Source organism: Bacillus rossius, chromosome 14 (assembly GCF_032445375.1).
Source record: "Bacillus rossius redtenbacheri isolate Brsri chromosome 14, Brsri_v3, whole genome shotgun sequence".
Classification (NCBI taxonomy): domain Eukaryota; kingdom Metazoa; phylum Arthropoda; class Insecta; order Phasmatodea; family Bacillidae; genus Bacillus; species Bacillus rossius.
Genome location: NC_086341.1, coordinates 46,005,922 through 46,021,594, shown reverse-complemented (window position 1 = coordinate 46,021,594; position 15,673 = coordinate 46,005,922). Strand labels below are relative to the sequence as shown.

General features: G+C 36.0%; 1 protein-coding gene across 12 annotated transcripts in view; it reads left to right on the top strand.

Moving 5' to 3' along the window:
• The window catches only part of LOC134538852 (protein phosphatase 1 regulatory subunit 12A), a 177,820-nt gene that overhangs the window by 62,180 nt on the left and 99,967 nt on the right, over positions 1-15,673 (top strand). For all 12 annotated transcript variants that reach the window (XM_063380412.1, XM_063380404.1, XM_063380407.1 and 9 more), the window contains exons 3-7: positions 3,168-3,286; positions 3,820-3,979; positions 4,368-4,512; positions 6,970-7,109; positions 12,118-12,272. In XM_063380412.1, the coding sequence (XP_063236482.1) occupies positions 3,168-3,286; positions 3,820-3,979; positions 4,368-4,512; positions 6,970-7,109; positions 12,118-12,272 (719 nt within the window). The remainder of the gene's footprint in view (positions 1-3,167; positions 3,287-3,819; positions 3,980-4,367; positions 4,513-6,969; positions 7,110-12,117; positions 12,273-15,673) is intronic.

Sequence of the window (15,673 nt, the reverse complement as noted above, 5' to 3'; positions counted from 1 at the left end):
ACCATCCTCTTCAACATTACCTTGACAAACACATACATAACGATATTGTATAGTTTTCTTTTTTCCAGCTCCCATAAATTTCACCAATACATACTTTCCGTGTTTGAAGTTATGTATGGTAGGTGGTGACACAGTTTCGGTGTCTTGTTCAGAACTTGTTGAATCATCTGAATCAGAATATACTTCACAATATCTTAATTTTCCTTTTCTTTTGGTGTCTGGGCAATCCAAAATATCACATCTTTCCAGTTTTGATGAATATGTACGTACCACTAGGACACTAATATCATTGCAAAATTTAAAATGATGTTTAGATTGCAGCATTTGTATTGCAAGCACATTTTCCCATCTAGGTTCAAACAATTTTCTGGATTCTGAAATCAGATCACTTGATACAAAGAGAATATTGATGCCTTTGACAGATTTCCTTGAACATTCATAGAACTCTTGTGCAGTTATTACTGTGTTTCTCCTACTCTTAACTTGTTGCCAGACTTTTCTTATCACCACTGCTCCAACACAGCTCCATTCCCATGGGAAGTAGCAAAAAAATTCCATTCACCAACCAGATCATAATCATCTTTGAGGAAACACAATCCTGATAAGGTGTACCTATTTTTAAACTGTCCAGCACATCCATCTGAAAAAAAAAACAGATGTGCTTAACATTTGAATGATTTTCTTTTAAATCAGAGATTATGGTGTTAATGAATGTCCAAACCAAGTATATTGTTATCTGATTATGGCTCCAATGGACTGACTGAATTTCATTCTGATATGTGGCTGAGTAGTTCTCTGCAAAATCTATATGCAGAATTACTTCATCTTTTGCTGGAGAGAGCTTCTTTTCTTCAAAATTTTTAGCCTGTACATTCTTAATAAATGAATGAATTTTAAATGATGCTAATTGCTTTTGCACTTCATTCAATAGATCTTCAATTGATCCTTCTGTTTCCACCAGCCTTGGCCGTCCATCTACATCTGTCCACTGTTTCCATCTAACCTCTTTCGTCAAGTCAACGGCCCGCGTATTGGTAATTTGAATATACTGTCTTCACAAGTTGTACAGCATCCTATCATACAGTTTTCATTACCTATGTCACAACACATTTTACTTAATAGATCTTTGGATGTAGCAGGAAGATCTTTTATTTTATTGCTAGCTGTCTGTAGCATACAGTTAAAGTTTGCAAGGTATCTGCAAACACACACATTGTGAGGAAGCTGTGGTGAAGAAAAAATATGTTTTGGGCGAAGCTCGTAGAATTTTGAGATATGGATGTTTGCATCTGGATTTTCAGACTTAAATAAACTAAATGCTTCTTTCACAGTCATTACCATGTGAGACTTTTGCTTTGTCACTCTTTCCTGTAGAAGGTTCAATAACTGAAGTGGTATCCTTCCTGCCAGGTGTTATACGACTTACATCATCCCTCATGTAAAATTGTTGCACTCTTACTTTTAATTCCTCACTTACCTCATTCCAAGTCCATTTTTGGTGATTATATTTATGTGACTGAATATTTGAAACATCTTGTACATCATTTGAGATCAATAACTGTGCGAAAACTGCAGATTTTTTGGCTGGACTAACAGTCAAAGCTTTTTGAACTCTCCTTACAGCTTTGCCTGATGTCTGTACACATTTTTATGATCCTAAGGGTGAAGACAATGTTTTCTTTTGGCAACTAACCTGTTTGTTTTTCTTTTGTCTGCATCTTCTCTGTCGTTCAGCATTCTTGAGACGTTTTAATTTCAGCTTCTTGTTGTCATGTTTTAGTCTTTCATTCGCCTTCTCTCTTCTCTTCCGATCATATTCTTGTATTTTTTCTAAATAAACCTTCAACTTTTCTGGATCGTCTCTCTGCTTTTGCCTCCATTTTCTTACATAATCTCTGGAATTCATCCTGAAAGTGAAAAATATTTCCATTATGTAGGCCTAAAATCACTGTGTACATTCAGCACATAGTATGTAATATACACAAAAACATGAACAGCTATGTAAGGGTGAACAAACCAGTGGTTTTTCATTATTACGGGTGTGACACATTTAAATTTTTAAATAAACTTTTTATTATCTGTCAGTGAATAATTCTTTGCTTAATTACACAAGCACATGCCTAACCTCACTTTCCCAAATGTTTTCACTTTATTTCAGACTAGGACATAGCTACAAAAACTTAAGTACTTTTTTATTACAGGTGTGATACTACTACATAGTTAAAGTTTTTCACCAGTAACTAAATTATATATTTACCTGCACTAATAGTTTCCATGTAATTTCAAAGCCGAGAGTTTCTGTGTAATGTCCTTCTTGAAAAACCTATTAAAAATTGGAGGGAAACTTCAGGTTTACCAACAAAAGCCATACAACTTTACTTTAATGATGGACTTGACAGCTGAGTCACATATTCACTAAATAAAACAAACTAATACATACTCATACAAAATATACCAAATAAGTATATTTATGTAAAATGTACATATCAGTGGTGCAATTAATACAAGTTTCAGAGAAAAATACCAAAATTAATTTTTTTGGGTTAAGGTTCACTCATGCATGGAATTACCCTTAAACTCTGAATTGAACATTTGGTTAAAAAAAAAATTTAATTAAAAATAGGTAATAAAGTTTATCTTTCCAGGAATATGAGTTATTGAGATACAGCTGAATAGTATAAACTGAAAGCATTAAATCATGTTTACAGTTGTGGGTTAACCATTTGTATGTAGCTTTTGACTTCAAATACATTTTATTAATATAGTATTCATAAATCAATAAGAAATTAGGTTTTATCAAAATCCAGAAAAACTTGGCTCTGGGACAACTAATTTCATAAATTTATTTAATAAATGATATGATATAAATGAAGTATTTGATGACAAATGCTACATACAAATGATTAACCCAAAACTGTATAACACACGATTTAATACTTTCAGTGCATGCTAGAACTTGGATATAAATTTGCTCTTAAGTTCATATAAAACATTAAATAAGGACTTGTTTAGTAGAAACAACCTTTGTATAAATAATTAAATATGAAAATATTGTGAATTAATTTAAAATCATGTGCAGTAACAGACAATACTAGGAGCAGTATGAAATGCTGAATGACCTGGCCGGCAGTGAGTGTGGGTGGTCCGTGACGTGAGAGTGCTCGCAGGTACCTCATCGAGAACGGGGCCAACGTGGTGGCCGTGAACAGCGACGCAGAGCTGCCGCTTGACGTCGCCGCCTCCGACGACATGGAGGACCTGTTGCAGGAGTACATCACGGCCCAAGGTACGCCGTGGCGCCACTCTCCGCCACTCTCTTTATTCATTCAAGTTCAAATGTTTGGAAACACGGAATGGACCGGTTCGCGTCGCGTGGTGGCCAGGGTGGCTGCCAGCAGGGAAAATGGAGGGAAAACTTGGAAAAGTGAGAACATTTTCAGCAGTAGGAAAAAGTCAAGGACAAGTCAGGGAATTTCTCAGGTAGTCGGGGAATTTTTTTTCGAATGATGAGGTTACTGAAAAATTAAATATTTTAGGAGATAGATATTTTTTTTTATTCGTACCGGTTCCACGTCACATCCTTTCTTCCCGCCTTTCCAATCCATATCTTAAGTGTTGTAAAAAGTTTTTCTCCTTGTTCCTTTTTGGTTTTAAGTATGTTAGCACTTTGACCATACGCGTGCACCAGCGTACTCGCTGACCCGCATTCCCGTGCGCACGTCTTGTGTTCTTGGTTACTTGCACACTTGCACGTGTGTTTGAAATATTTTTGTACTACGTCTGTAACGTTAGTGGCGGACATCCGCCCGTTGTTTCTAGGTATTGACTGCGACGAGGTGCGTGGCGAAGAGGAGAACATGATGATGGAGGACGCCAAGCGGTGGCTGAACAACGGCCAGTACGACGACAAGCCGCACCCCAAGACGGGCGCGACGGCCCTGCACGTGGCCGCTGCCAAGGGCTACAGCAAGGTCATGAGGTGAGAGGGGCGCCTCCCTGGAGTCCACTGAACTGTTTACCAGAGTCATGTTCAAGTCCCCTAACAAACATTAGCCAGTAGCTATTTGATAGTTTGCATTCAGTGTTGATGCGAACACCTTATTTCTCGGTATGCAGCTATTGGTAGGAGTGATTTCGTGAAGGGAACGTTTGTCGCATGAAACTGAAGAACGGGTTACGAAAGTCATGTAAAAGTCCCCTAACAAACATTACCGTGCTGGACATCTCAAAACTTCTGATAGTTTGCATTTAGTTTTGATGCAAACATCTTAGTTCTCGATATACGGCATTTGGTGGGAGTAATTTCGTGAATGGAAAATTTGTCGCATGAAACTTGTACTGGGTAAATTTCTGTTTGCCTGCGGAAGCGTTCTGCTGCAAGCCGGCGCCGACGTGAACATCCAGGACTTTGACGGCTGGACGCCTCTTCACGCAGCCGCGTACTGGGGGCAGAAGGATGCCTGCAAGCTGCTTGTGGAGAGCTTCTGCGACATGGAGAAGAGGAACTTCGTGGTGAGCGGGCGTGGGTGTCGAGTCGGTCTCGCAACAACCTCGGCTTCCGTGTGTGCAGTGTAGCTGTCGGCGGTTTCTGGCAAGAATGACGACAAACGGAAATAACTAGGGACAAGATTACGTGGTGAATTGCGATGAAACCGAAATAACACTGAAAAGGCATGCCAAAATACCGTGTAACACCAAAATGCGAGTTATTGCACCGGACAGCATAACACCAGAATGCAAGTTATGTCTTGGAATTTTAAGTAGCATTTAATCATAACTTTATTCAAACCATAAAAAAAAAAGTAATATTTTAATGTTCTTATTCAAGGAATGTCTGATATTTTTGGACAAAAAATTGTACCAAAGTTTATGGATAGGAAAAATTAATTTAATTTGTTTTATTTTGCATCTCATATTGAATCAGTTTTAAACCACAAATTCTTGCTAATTTATTTTTTATTGTTCTGAATGTAATTTTTTGAGACCAATTTATTTTCCCATAAAATTTCAGCATACATATAAATTTTACCCCTATTTTGGTGGAATAAGTACATATTACAAAACAGCGTTTTTTAAAAAAAAAAACACACTTAATTATTTTGTTTTAAAAATGAAATTGGGCTAAAAATAAAACCATAAAATCTTGTCTCTATTAATAAGCCTTGTTAGGTTTTTTTTTAAGTTTGCTGAAAGTATGCATAATTTGTTTTGACTTTTGATTCTGATATTTCTGTTGCAAGTAAGTTTATTCGTATACAGAATGAAAATGTTTACTGACATGAACTTCACCTGAAAGATTTAAGCCTTTTGTGTAAACATGGCTTCGGTAATCTGATCAGACCAATGGCTAAGTTGTATTTGATCAGTTCAATAAGTTACTTTATGTAAGCTTCAGGAAAAAGTTAATACATATCACTGTATCCCAAAAATTTGAGCTTGCTGGAATTTTTAATCCTGGTCCTTATGACCAAAAAGTAGTAAACACTAGATAGATGGCCTTCAGTTGATCATATGGAACTGGCTATGATGCTTACGAATGAGAAATAATGTTTATCACTGTTGCAGGCAAAAAAAATCAGTAAAAAAATTACAAAAACCATTTAGGGCATGTGACTTAAGCATTATTGTGCATGTGCATACATACTATGTCAAAATTTAAAATTATGTATGTCTTAACTTAATATTATTGTAAACTCACTTATTTCATTATTTACCAGGGGCTTTTGCTTTTTACATGTTGCTAAGTTTACAACTTTTATAGCTGGCAGTGAAGTAGGAGAAATAGTTTTAAAGTATTTAAACAACACTACTTAAATTGTTAGTGTTTGCATTTGGAAGCAGATAATAATCTAATTCAAGGTTGATGACAATTATCATTTTGACGTAGATCATACCCAAGAAAGATAATGTAGGGTGTAACCAACTTCATTTTTGGGAACCTCTAATATAGTTGTACCTTATACGACATGTTTGTAAATGCTTCCTGAATCAGAATTGCATCCCATTTGTGTGGATACTTGGAGGACCAGAGATGCATTGCTAGTTTGGAAATTATTTCCAGTACCAGAATTGTATGCCTGATCAAGTTAATGCTTTGAGTATTGTATTTTATTCCCAGACGTGTGAAAGCTTGCAGGGTTAGTGTTTAATTACTGGTCTTTTGAATGCTTGCATAACCACTATTGTAACTCCAGTGGTGTAAAGGTTTGCAGGTCCAGAGTTGTATCTCCGGTAGCATTGATGCTTGTAACGCCAAGTTGTATCCTCGGTAGCATGGATGCTTGTAACGCCAAGTTGTATCCTTGGTAGCATGAGTGCTTGAATATCAGGGTTGCATTTCTGGCCATGTAAATGCTCGTAGAACCAGAGTTGAATTCCTGGTGGTGTAAAAGTTTGCTGGTTCAGAGATGTATTCCCGGTGGTGTGAACGCTAGCGGGACCAGAGTTGAATTCCTGGTGGTGTAAAAGTTTGCTGGTTCAGAGATGTATTCCCGGTGGTGTGAATGCTCGCGGGACCAGAGTTGTATTCCCGGTGGTGTAAAGGTTTGCTGGTTCAGAGATGTATTCCCGGTGGTGTGAATGCTCGCGGGACCAGAGTTGTATTCCCGGTGGTGTAAAGGTTTGCTGGTTCAGAGATGTATTCCCGGTGGTGTGAACGCTAGCGGGACCAGAGTTGTATTCCTGTTGGTGTAAAGGTTTGCTAGTTCAGAGATGTATTCCCGGTGGTGTGAATGCTCGCGGGACCAGAGTTGTATTCCCGGTGGTGTAAAGGTTTGCTGGTTCAGAGATGTATTCCCGGTGGTGTGAACGCTAGCGGGACCAGAGTTGTATTCCTGTTGGTGTAAAGGTTTGCTAGTTCAGAGATGTATTCCCGGTGGTGTGAATGCTCGCGGGACCAGAGTTGTATTCCCGGTGGTGTAAAGGTTTGCTGGTTCAGAGTTGTATTCCCGGTGGTGTGAACGCCTGCAGGACCAGACTGCGTTCGACGTGGCGGACCCCGACATGAACGTGGTGCTGGAGGAGCTGCAGACGAAGCAGGCGACCCTGCCGAGGAACAGGGACGACATGAACCTCGCCCAGCGCAGGTCCACCAACCTCACGAGGAGGCGGTGAGTTCCCTCGAGCCACGGTGATGACCAGTAGTTTACCTGCAGTAGACACAGCACGTGGGGCACGTGGCCTGTGAACGCTCTGCAACCCAGTAGTAGTCTGTCGCTGGGCTAAGGGAGTCTAAGGCTTGTTTTTACTTACATGTGTATAAGTGTCTCCCCACGTGGAATACAGGTTTTGTAATTAGTTCCTAAATTTCCATCTGTCATTGTGACCAAGATGACATAGGTGATGGTAGGAGTGTGCAAGATCATTTTTTTTTTTTTCAATTCCAATAGAAGTCAGAGACAACTTAAATATGTTTCTGCATTAAGAACAATTCATGGATACAACTTTTGAGTGCTCGTGTGTTTTTTATGGGCATGTGCTACACATCACACATTATCACTGCTTGTAAATAAAAAGCAAAAATTGCAGAAAATGATTTATAAAATAACAGCAAAATAAATAAACTTATTAATCGAAATTCAGAACTTAGAACAAATATGATTATTGCCTATAACTAAGCAGCTTTTCAAAAATCTTGAAAATGGGTTATTGTGCAAATTATGAAACACATTAATGGAATTTTGTTTTCTCTCAAATCTTTGGGTATAAAACACACAGTAAACATAAAATGTCTTAAATTTTTGTACAAATAATCTGGCTGTCCCTCTTGCACTTTTCCACTTAATGCACATAATGTTCGTACTAAATGTATTAAATAATATTTAGCCACATGCACTTGATAGTACCTTACTTATCTATACATAATTTTGCAGGTGTGGCTTAATTTTATCAAAGTCTTAAGGAGATGACCAAAATGGCTGTGCAAGGATTCCCCATTATTAATAGCGCTCTTTCAGCCTCAGAAGAGAAATATGGTTTTGGTAGTAAGAGGGAGGGGGAAAATATCTGTCTTTCTGGTTACATTATTTCCCTATTGATGGGTTGCAACAACTTAAGGCTTAATGTGATGAAATGAAAAAGGTGAGACAAAAGAAAGTATATCATAAAAGTATGCTATCCTACATTTTTTTTTCTTTTTCATTTTATGTTTTGTTTTAACTTACATCCAGGAAAAAAGAATGTATCTGTTCATGAATGGTGACAATTTTTTGAATGTTGCTTCAGCAAACATTCAGACTTTGACAGGTCTTAATTGTCACCAGACTGACCAGAGTATCATATTTATTTATTTATTTTGTTTAGTTTTAGAGCTGTTCTGGAATCAATTTTTCATTTCAAAAATTTTTGGGTGGGAAAGATTTCTTGTTGCTGTGTTGCTTTTGTGTTTTTAAGACACCATCAAAATTAATTTTCGAGGTCTTCTTAGTGCACACTGTTGAAGTCAAAATCTAAATTTTCAAACTAAAAAATATATACAGCGAAACCCCTTATTTACGTTACCGTTATTTACGTTTTCCCGTTATTTGCACTATATTCTTCAGGTCCCGTTTGGTTCCCATATAGTCCAATACAATACTTTCCCGCGAATTACGTCTCAAAAATCGAATCAATCCCGCTATTTACGTCACGTAACAACCATAAACAACCAGAAAATACCGTGGAGCTAGTAGGCAATGAACATTTTAAATAGCAAAATATTAGGGATGGGGCGACCGAATCCAATATCCGCCGAATCCGCCGAATCCTAGGGATTCGAAGATTCGGCGGGTCTGATATAGGATTCGTCAAAGGATTCGGTTTTTTACTATTTACGGGAAAAAAAATACAGTAAAACTCACTTACGAGGTCCCGCATGGTAGGTTTTTCCGTATAAAGCGTTTAAATTGCCCGAGGTCGCATCATTTACGCCATTAAATGTGTGATATAAAGTCCGTTAAAATTTTTTCTGAAACTTTCTGTCTCAAATTATGGCGCACGTAAAACGTAAATATGAAGAAAAGACAAATGAACAACAATATACGAAGAAATATGGATGATGTACCATAACTACAGTACAAAGCCAATAGATATTTTAAGATAATTACCATAATAAGAACTAAAGATTCTTTGTAGAATACCATAATTACTACAGAAGCATGATGGCTACCATATTTGCACTATATTTACCGTAACAACCGAGATGTATATTTACCGTGATAGTAATGTATTATTTATTTATGACATATTAAATTAAAGAACATTGTTGGAAAAAAAAAAGGATGTTAAACTTTGATATGTATGGTTGGCACATTTTGCTAAGAAATAATGTGATGTGAAAGAATGCAGTACTACTACGAAAAGTGAAAATGGTACTCGTGGATTTTTAGGTTATGTCAGTCTCTTTCGTTTTTCAGTAATATCGGCCGAAAATTAACAAGCGTACTGTATCGGAAGTCGGCAGAAATGCCGATTCAACTAAATATTGGCAAAATCGGCTTCTTCAATACAGCTGTACATTTAATGACATGAGTAAACATATTTCAGATTTCAGGATATTGAAAAAGACTTTAATTTCCATGTAGGTTTATGTGTGTATGTTTTTTTGCAAGTGTAAATTGAATGAAGTAAAATGCTTTTATTTTTATTACTTTCAATTGATTAAACTTTAATGACCAGTTACAGATATTTATGACACTAATTTTGGGGTTAAGCAATTTTACTAAAGCATTCCAGCCAAGCAGGTTGCCAGCGAGAGACGCTTCTCTTCTGCTGGAAACACTATCTCCAATCGTAGAGCTAATTTAACTCCTGAACGTGCAGAACAAATTATTGTTCTGCATGATAGATTAAAGAACAGAATTTAATACTCTGTGACAATCTCTCTCAGAATTATTGTGCTGAAAAGTGTAAATGTTGAAACAATGTGAATGTACTTTTCAAACAACATGATTTTTGGTGCTAAGTTTGTTGAAGCTCAGTAAGGACTCCAGAAAAATTGACAAGGATGAAATTTTCCCAAAGATATGTTACATTTACACAAACATATACTTGGTTATGTTAGTTGGATGATATCAGTTACTAATGAACCAATGGAAACAGGTAAGATTCAATGGAAAAAAAATGTTATTTTTTTCTAGCAGTGCAAAATGTAAACACACACTGTCAATACTTACCCAAAATTAATAAGCCCACTTCATTTTAATACTTTATTCAAACATTATACTAAGTTTAAGATAAAAATAATTTCCCAAAAGTGTAACTGTACCACAAAAGCTCGAGCTCGGCTCGAAGTAAAATTCTTAGGCTCGCAGACCTCTAGCTTATTTATAGAAAAAATCCTAACCGCTAATCTGTACTAAAACTGAAATTTCTCAAGAAAATTTTTTTGTCTTTATATACACTTAGGCTATACCAGAAATGTACCAAACTACATGTGATAAAGTCAAGGGACTTTTAGTGCAAGCAGAATACATCTCACTTACATTAGATATGTGGACATCATCTGTTAAAAGATTCGGATTCGGGTTCGAGATTCGGCAATTCCAGTCGAGGATTTGAGTTAGGATTCGGATTCTAGGAAATCAGGATTCGCCCCATCCCTACAAAATATACATATTTTATAACATGAAAAGTTGCTTTTATTTCTAAACATGTAATAATTTAAGCCTAGGCGTGTAAAAGTACGAGTAATTATAGCAGGAGACAATCTAAAATGCACGAGGGAAAAACGTAAACTCATGAATGTACAAACATGGCTGCTTGTAAGTTCTGATACTGTATTTATGTCACAACTTAGCCGAAATACTGGTACGAGACATAAACTTCACAAGATAAAATGAGTGGAATCTTGGTAACTGTTTTATACGTCTTTTATAATTTGGGAAGTATTGTACAGTTGATGCCATATTTTTTAAACTAACCATTTATTTCTGGGGATCGTAAATAATTAATTATTCGTATCAAGACATCATGATAAACGTAAACTTGAACATGTCACGGCAGCGAGAAAACTGGTGCGTATACCAATAAACTGGTATTAGAACTGGATAAAATTGGTACACGGGAGGTGGAGCTTATATTTTTTTCCGCTAAGCTCGCATCTATTGGTTGGCGGCTGATGGCGTCATGAGTCTGGGCGGAGCATAGAGTGCGCATGCGCCGCCGCGTCGTTAAAGCAGCTGACCGAGTACAATGACCTTTCTCCGCGTTTGACGCGCTATTGACGGTAAATATTCATCAATTTGCGGCCTTTTCTTAAAAAATTTTTTACTGTGAGCAATGTGTATGTAGCCCGTATTTGTTATAAACCCTGCCGGTTGCAACTGTATTTATAATTTGGAGAGGCAAATAATCTCCTTGAACAGAAGAAAATTTCAAATTTATTTTTTAGGAAGTAATCAGAAAAACATTTTGGCTTTCATTCTTTTTTTATTTTTGTCAAATGTGGTAAATTAATAATTGATTAAATACTAAAGTAAAATTTGTTGTTAGAGTGTTTGTACCTGCATTGTAGTATGTGCTATTAAACAAAAGGAAAAAAATTCTAAATAAGGTAAACTGTACTCCTTTTTATACTTTTCCCTTTATTTACACTTTCCCGCTTTTTACACTTTTTTACTTTGTCCCCATGAAAAGTGCAAATAAGGGGTTTTGCTGTATAAGTTTTGATGTGAATGGTAAAATTTAAGTCTCAGTTTGCAAGGAAACTTTGGAGGCAGATACATACTACTATATGTTAAGCAAATAATAGCATTTCTCAACAGCACAGTTTTTTTTAGTGGCTGTATTCCGTGTATTCAGTTGCGCCCCGTCACGGATGCAACGTGATAGCAGAGTGTTTTTTAAGCAGTAATGCTCATCTGCCCTTTTTCTTTCTTTTTTTTCTGTATAGCAGCTTATTACAACTTCTTTTAAATATGACTGTATTTTATAAAATTTTCTTTGGTGGTTTTCTTAAAACTATATTGGCGTTCAGTAATTTGTCAAAATGACTAAACCGGCATGGCCATGGTCTGAAACCTGCTTGGATTAAAAATTTAATACCTTTCACTGTAAAGCATTTCAGAAAGTTCTCATTTTAAGTTTTCAAGTTTTGTAACATTAATGAAATTGCTTATATTATACCATTGTCTTTTCTAGGATATCTGCGACGGAAAAGGGAAGCCTGATCAAGGATGCTGTCTATGAAAGGCAGTTTCAAGCGGGGGAGAACGAAGGTGACAGGGTGAAGCGTGTTGAAGTGGAGATAAAGGGAGAATCGGAGAAACTCGCGCCTCTTGCCATTAGCGAAGTTGGTAAGTAAGTCGTACTCTGTGTTGGGAGTGCTGTCGTGCTATGGTTTGGGCTTATACTAAGGCAGAGTTGCTTCATTAATTTCCATGAAAGAGTCTATTTCTGTGAAATTCAGTTTCATAAGTGAAAAGTTAGAAATCCAGGAGCTTGGGGAAGAAATTACTGTATTTGCCCGAGGATACTGCAACTCTGAATATAATGCAACCCCAAACTTTTTGTTTGAGAGTCTAGGAAAAAGTATGTTTGGAGAGAAGATCACCGTTATAATAAAAGTTATGGAGAGGAAATTGTAAACAATAGTATTTACTCTTACACTTAGTTTACATAGCTATATTAACAGAGTTTGTTATGATGCTGGTAAGAATAATCATTCACTGTAAGTGTCTGCAATGCTTCTGCTACTGCTGACACTGCCTTTATCTTCATCTTGCCAGCACAGATCGTCTTCATTGCCATTCATGGCATTTGAAATGCAACACTTCTTAAAGCCGCAGATGATGGATTCTGAAGTTATCCTTCGCCAGGCTGTAGAAATCCATGTTGCTAACTGAAGAACCGATGGTTTCTTAATTTTCCCAGTCGTCGGAGAATATTCATCCGTAAGCAGCCAATCACTATACTGTTGCCAAAAGTGGCTTGTTTACGACAACATTGAGAACTTGTAGCTGGCTTGTCATTCCAGCTGGTATAACAACCAAGTCTGTGGTAAAATTATTTATCGTAGTTTTAACCTCAGGTGTCAGATGTTCCTGAAACGCATCAAGGACCAACATGCTCCTTTTCTTCAGAATTGCACCTGGGTGCTGATTACACACCTGCCGTCTGCCAAAACAGATAACATCACAGTGACTCGCAGCTTCTCATTTCCAGCCGTGCACACGGTGATAGTCTTAACGCCTTTGGTTTCAACTGCATTGTTGTTGGGCATGTCAAAATACTCTGCCGTTTCGTTAGCGTTTACAATTTGGCTGTACAAATAATGGTTTTGTTTATGCAAACCAATCACATAGCGCTGAAATTTAATCAATTTCTCTTGGAAATCTTTTGGCAGTTTTTGCGCTAGTTGTGTTCTGCTTTGCAAACAAAAATCGCAACGGCACATCATTCTTATGCACCAACCATTACTTGCTTTGAAGTTAGTCTGCATAATGTTCAGCTCACGAGCAATATCTTGGGCTTTAAAATTTATTACGTCTCGTGAAATTGGAATTCCGTCTCCTCTCTTCTCTTTGATGAGATTTACCATGCGGGTTTCAATATCAGAGAACTGTTCCTTTTTAGGTCATCTGAATGCTTACCTCGAACCATTTGCATTCTAGAGACGAAGCAAATCCTTCCTCCAATTATGCACTTTGCTTTCAGTAATGTCATATTTACAAGTAGCTTGGCAGTTGTCTGTTTGAATTGCGTGATTTGCCACTACAATCTTAAAATTAGCACCGTAACTTTGTCTCAGTCCCTTGACAGTTTAAATTGTGAACTCGCATGCCTCTCTACAGTATCCATTTTATAAAATAAAATTAACTTTCTTACAATGCAAAACAAAGCACAAACAACCAAACGAACTACAGTAACTTTGACACAGTGATCTCACCACACTGCGCCGTTACAAAACATTCTTCCAGCAGCAAAGATGTAGGTTTGCGATTATACTGCGATCCTAACTTTCAGTTTCAGCAGTGTTGATAAAAATCATCACATTTTATTCAGGTAGTTGTGGTAATTTTATTAGGAAATTTATTGTGAACTACTTAAGTAAATTTTTCAGTGAACTGTTTTTGTGTCATTCTTTTTTATGTTTCTGTAATTTGTTTAATGTGAAATGTGTAAAGATTTCAAAATCTATATTCATAGGCGGAAGAAATAACATAAAGATATAATAATTTTTTTAATTAGAAAAATAAATTTCGTTAATCTGTAAACCCGAAACAAAATAGTGAAAAGCTAAGTTAAGGCTTGTGTGAACCATATAAAAAATAAAATTAAAAATACAGACGTTTGGAATTTCGTTTAACATGAAACTTCTAAAAATAATCGTTATGTTATCAAGCAAACACAATGCTTAAAATGTCTAGTTCAGTATTGGCTGCATTATTTTATAATAATCACGTTTTTTTTACTACTCGGACTGTGGTGGTTGGTTGGCTGAACAAAAAATATTTCTTGTACGGAACGCTTAAACTGTTTGCAATTGTATTCTACTATTTGTATCGCCTGTATGACATCTGGTCCATGCTGCTGGTGGTTTCGAGAACTCTGGTAAGTCTTGTGTGTGCAATGCGTGAATAATCAAGCTTTTTAATGGATTACTGATGATAACCATGGTAGTACTCAAATCTTTTCATACTGATGATCGGCAGAAAAGTTTTGTTTTATAAACATTATAATAGTTGAAAAAAATTAAACAGCAATTTAAATTGAACCTTTTCATACCACAAAAATGGGCCTTTTTATTTTACTTTGAAGTTTATGCATTTTTTTGTTGTTAGGTATTTTTGAACCTCTTAAAAGAAAGTTCTCATTTTATGCCCACATACACTAGTTCATAAGGGCCATACAATTAATAAAAACAATTTGAAGCAGGGGGAAGCATGATGATTCTGTACCAAGTTCACTTGAAATGTCAAAAGAAATATTTTGCTAATCGGGTGTATTGGAATTTTTGAAGAAATACGTAATTCATCAATTGTTTTTGTGTAGAAATGTTAGCAGAAAAGGTTAAAGAAGTATTTACTTAGTCAAGTTTTCTGTAGTTTTGTATAAAAGTAGTTTAATGTGTTTTCAATCAGGTTTGCTCAATTCTCTCATTTCAATTTAGCAGTTTAAAGTATTGTGTTTTCATTTTTAACTTAAGTATTAGTCTGTAATTTTGCTGTTGAAGTATGTGTATACATTTTGTTGTAGATGGTTTGCTATTTTGGGTATTGAGTATTTTAATGGTATTTAATTTAAATTGTTTATTTCACTTTAACCATTGTTTTGTGATATCGTTACACAAGTTTTAGAGATTATTTTGGCTATATATACATACTTACCAATTTCATTCATATATTTAACATATATTTCTACATTTGCAAACATAATTGGGATTAAATTTAAAAAAAAAAAATGATTTTTTGGCAAATCATTTAATTTTTTTTATTATGAATTTTTACCCTTTTTTAATATGAAGATTGCACATCAGCCAAATTTTTGTCAAAGCATATAAGAATACAGTTATAAATATTTCCATACTGTGCTGCTATTTAAATGTTTTGGGTGACTTCCTGAAATTCTTTGTTACTTCCATTATTTGGCAAAAATTTTTGTATTTATGCTTATCGTAGCTTATTGTGAATTGTTACTTCAGGTTGTATTTTTTGTATAAACATCAGTGTTTCAAAGGGCTTGGTTTCTAAACATT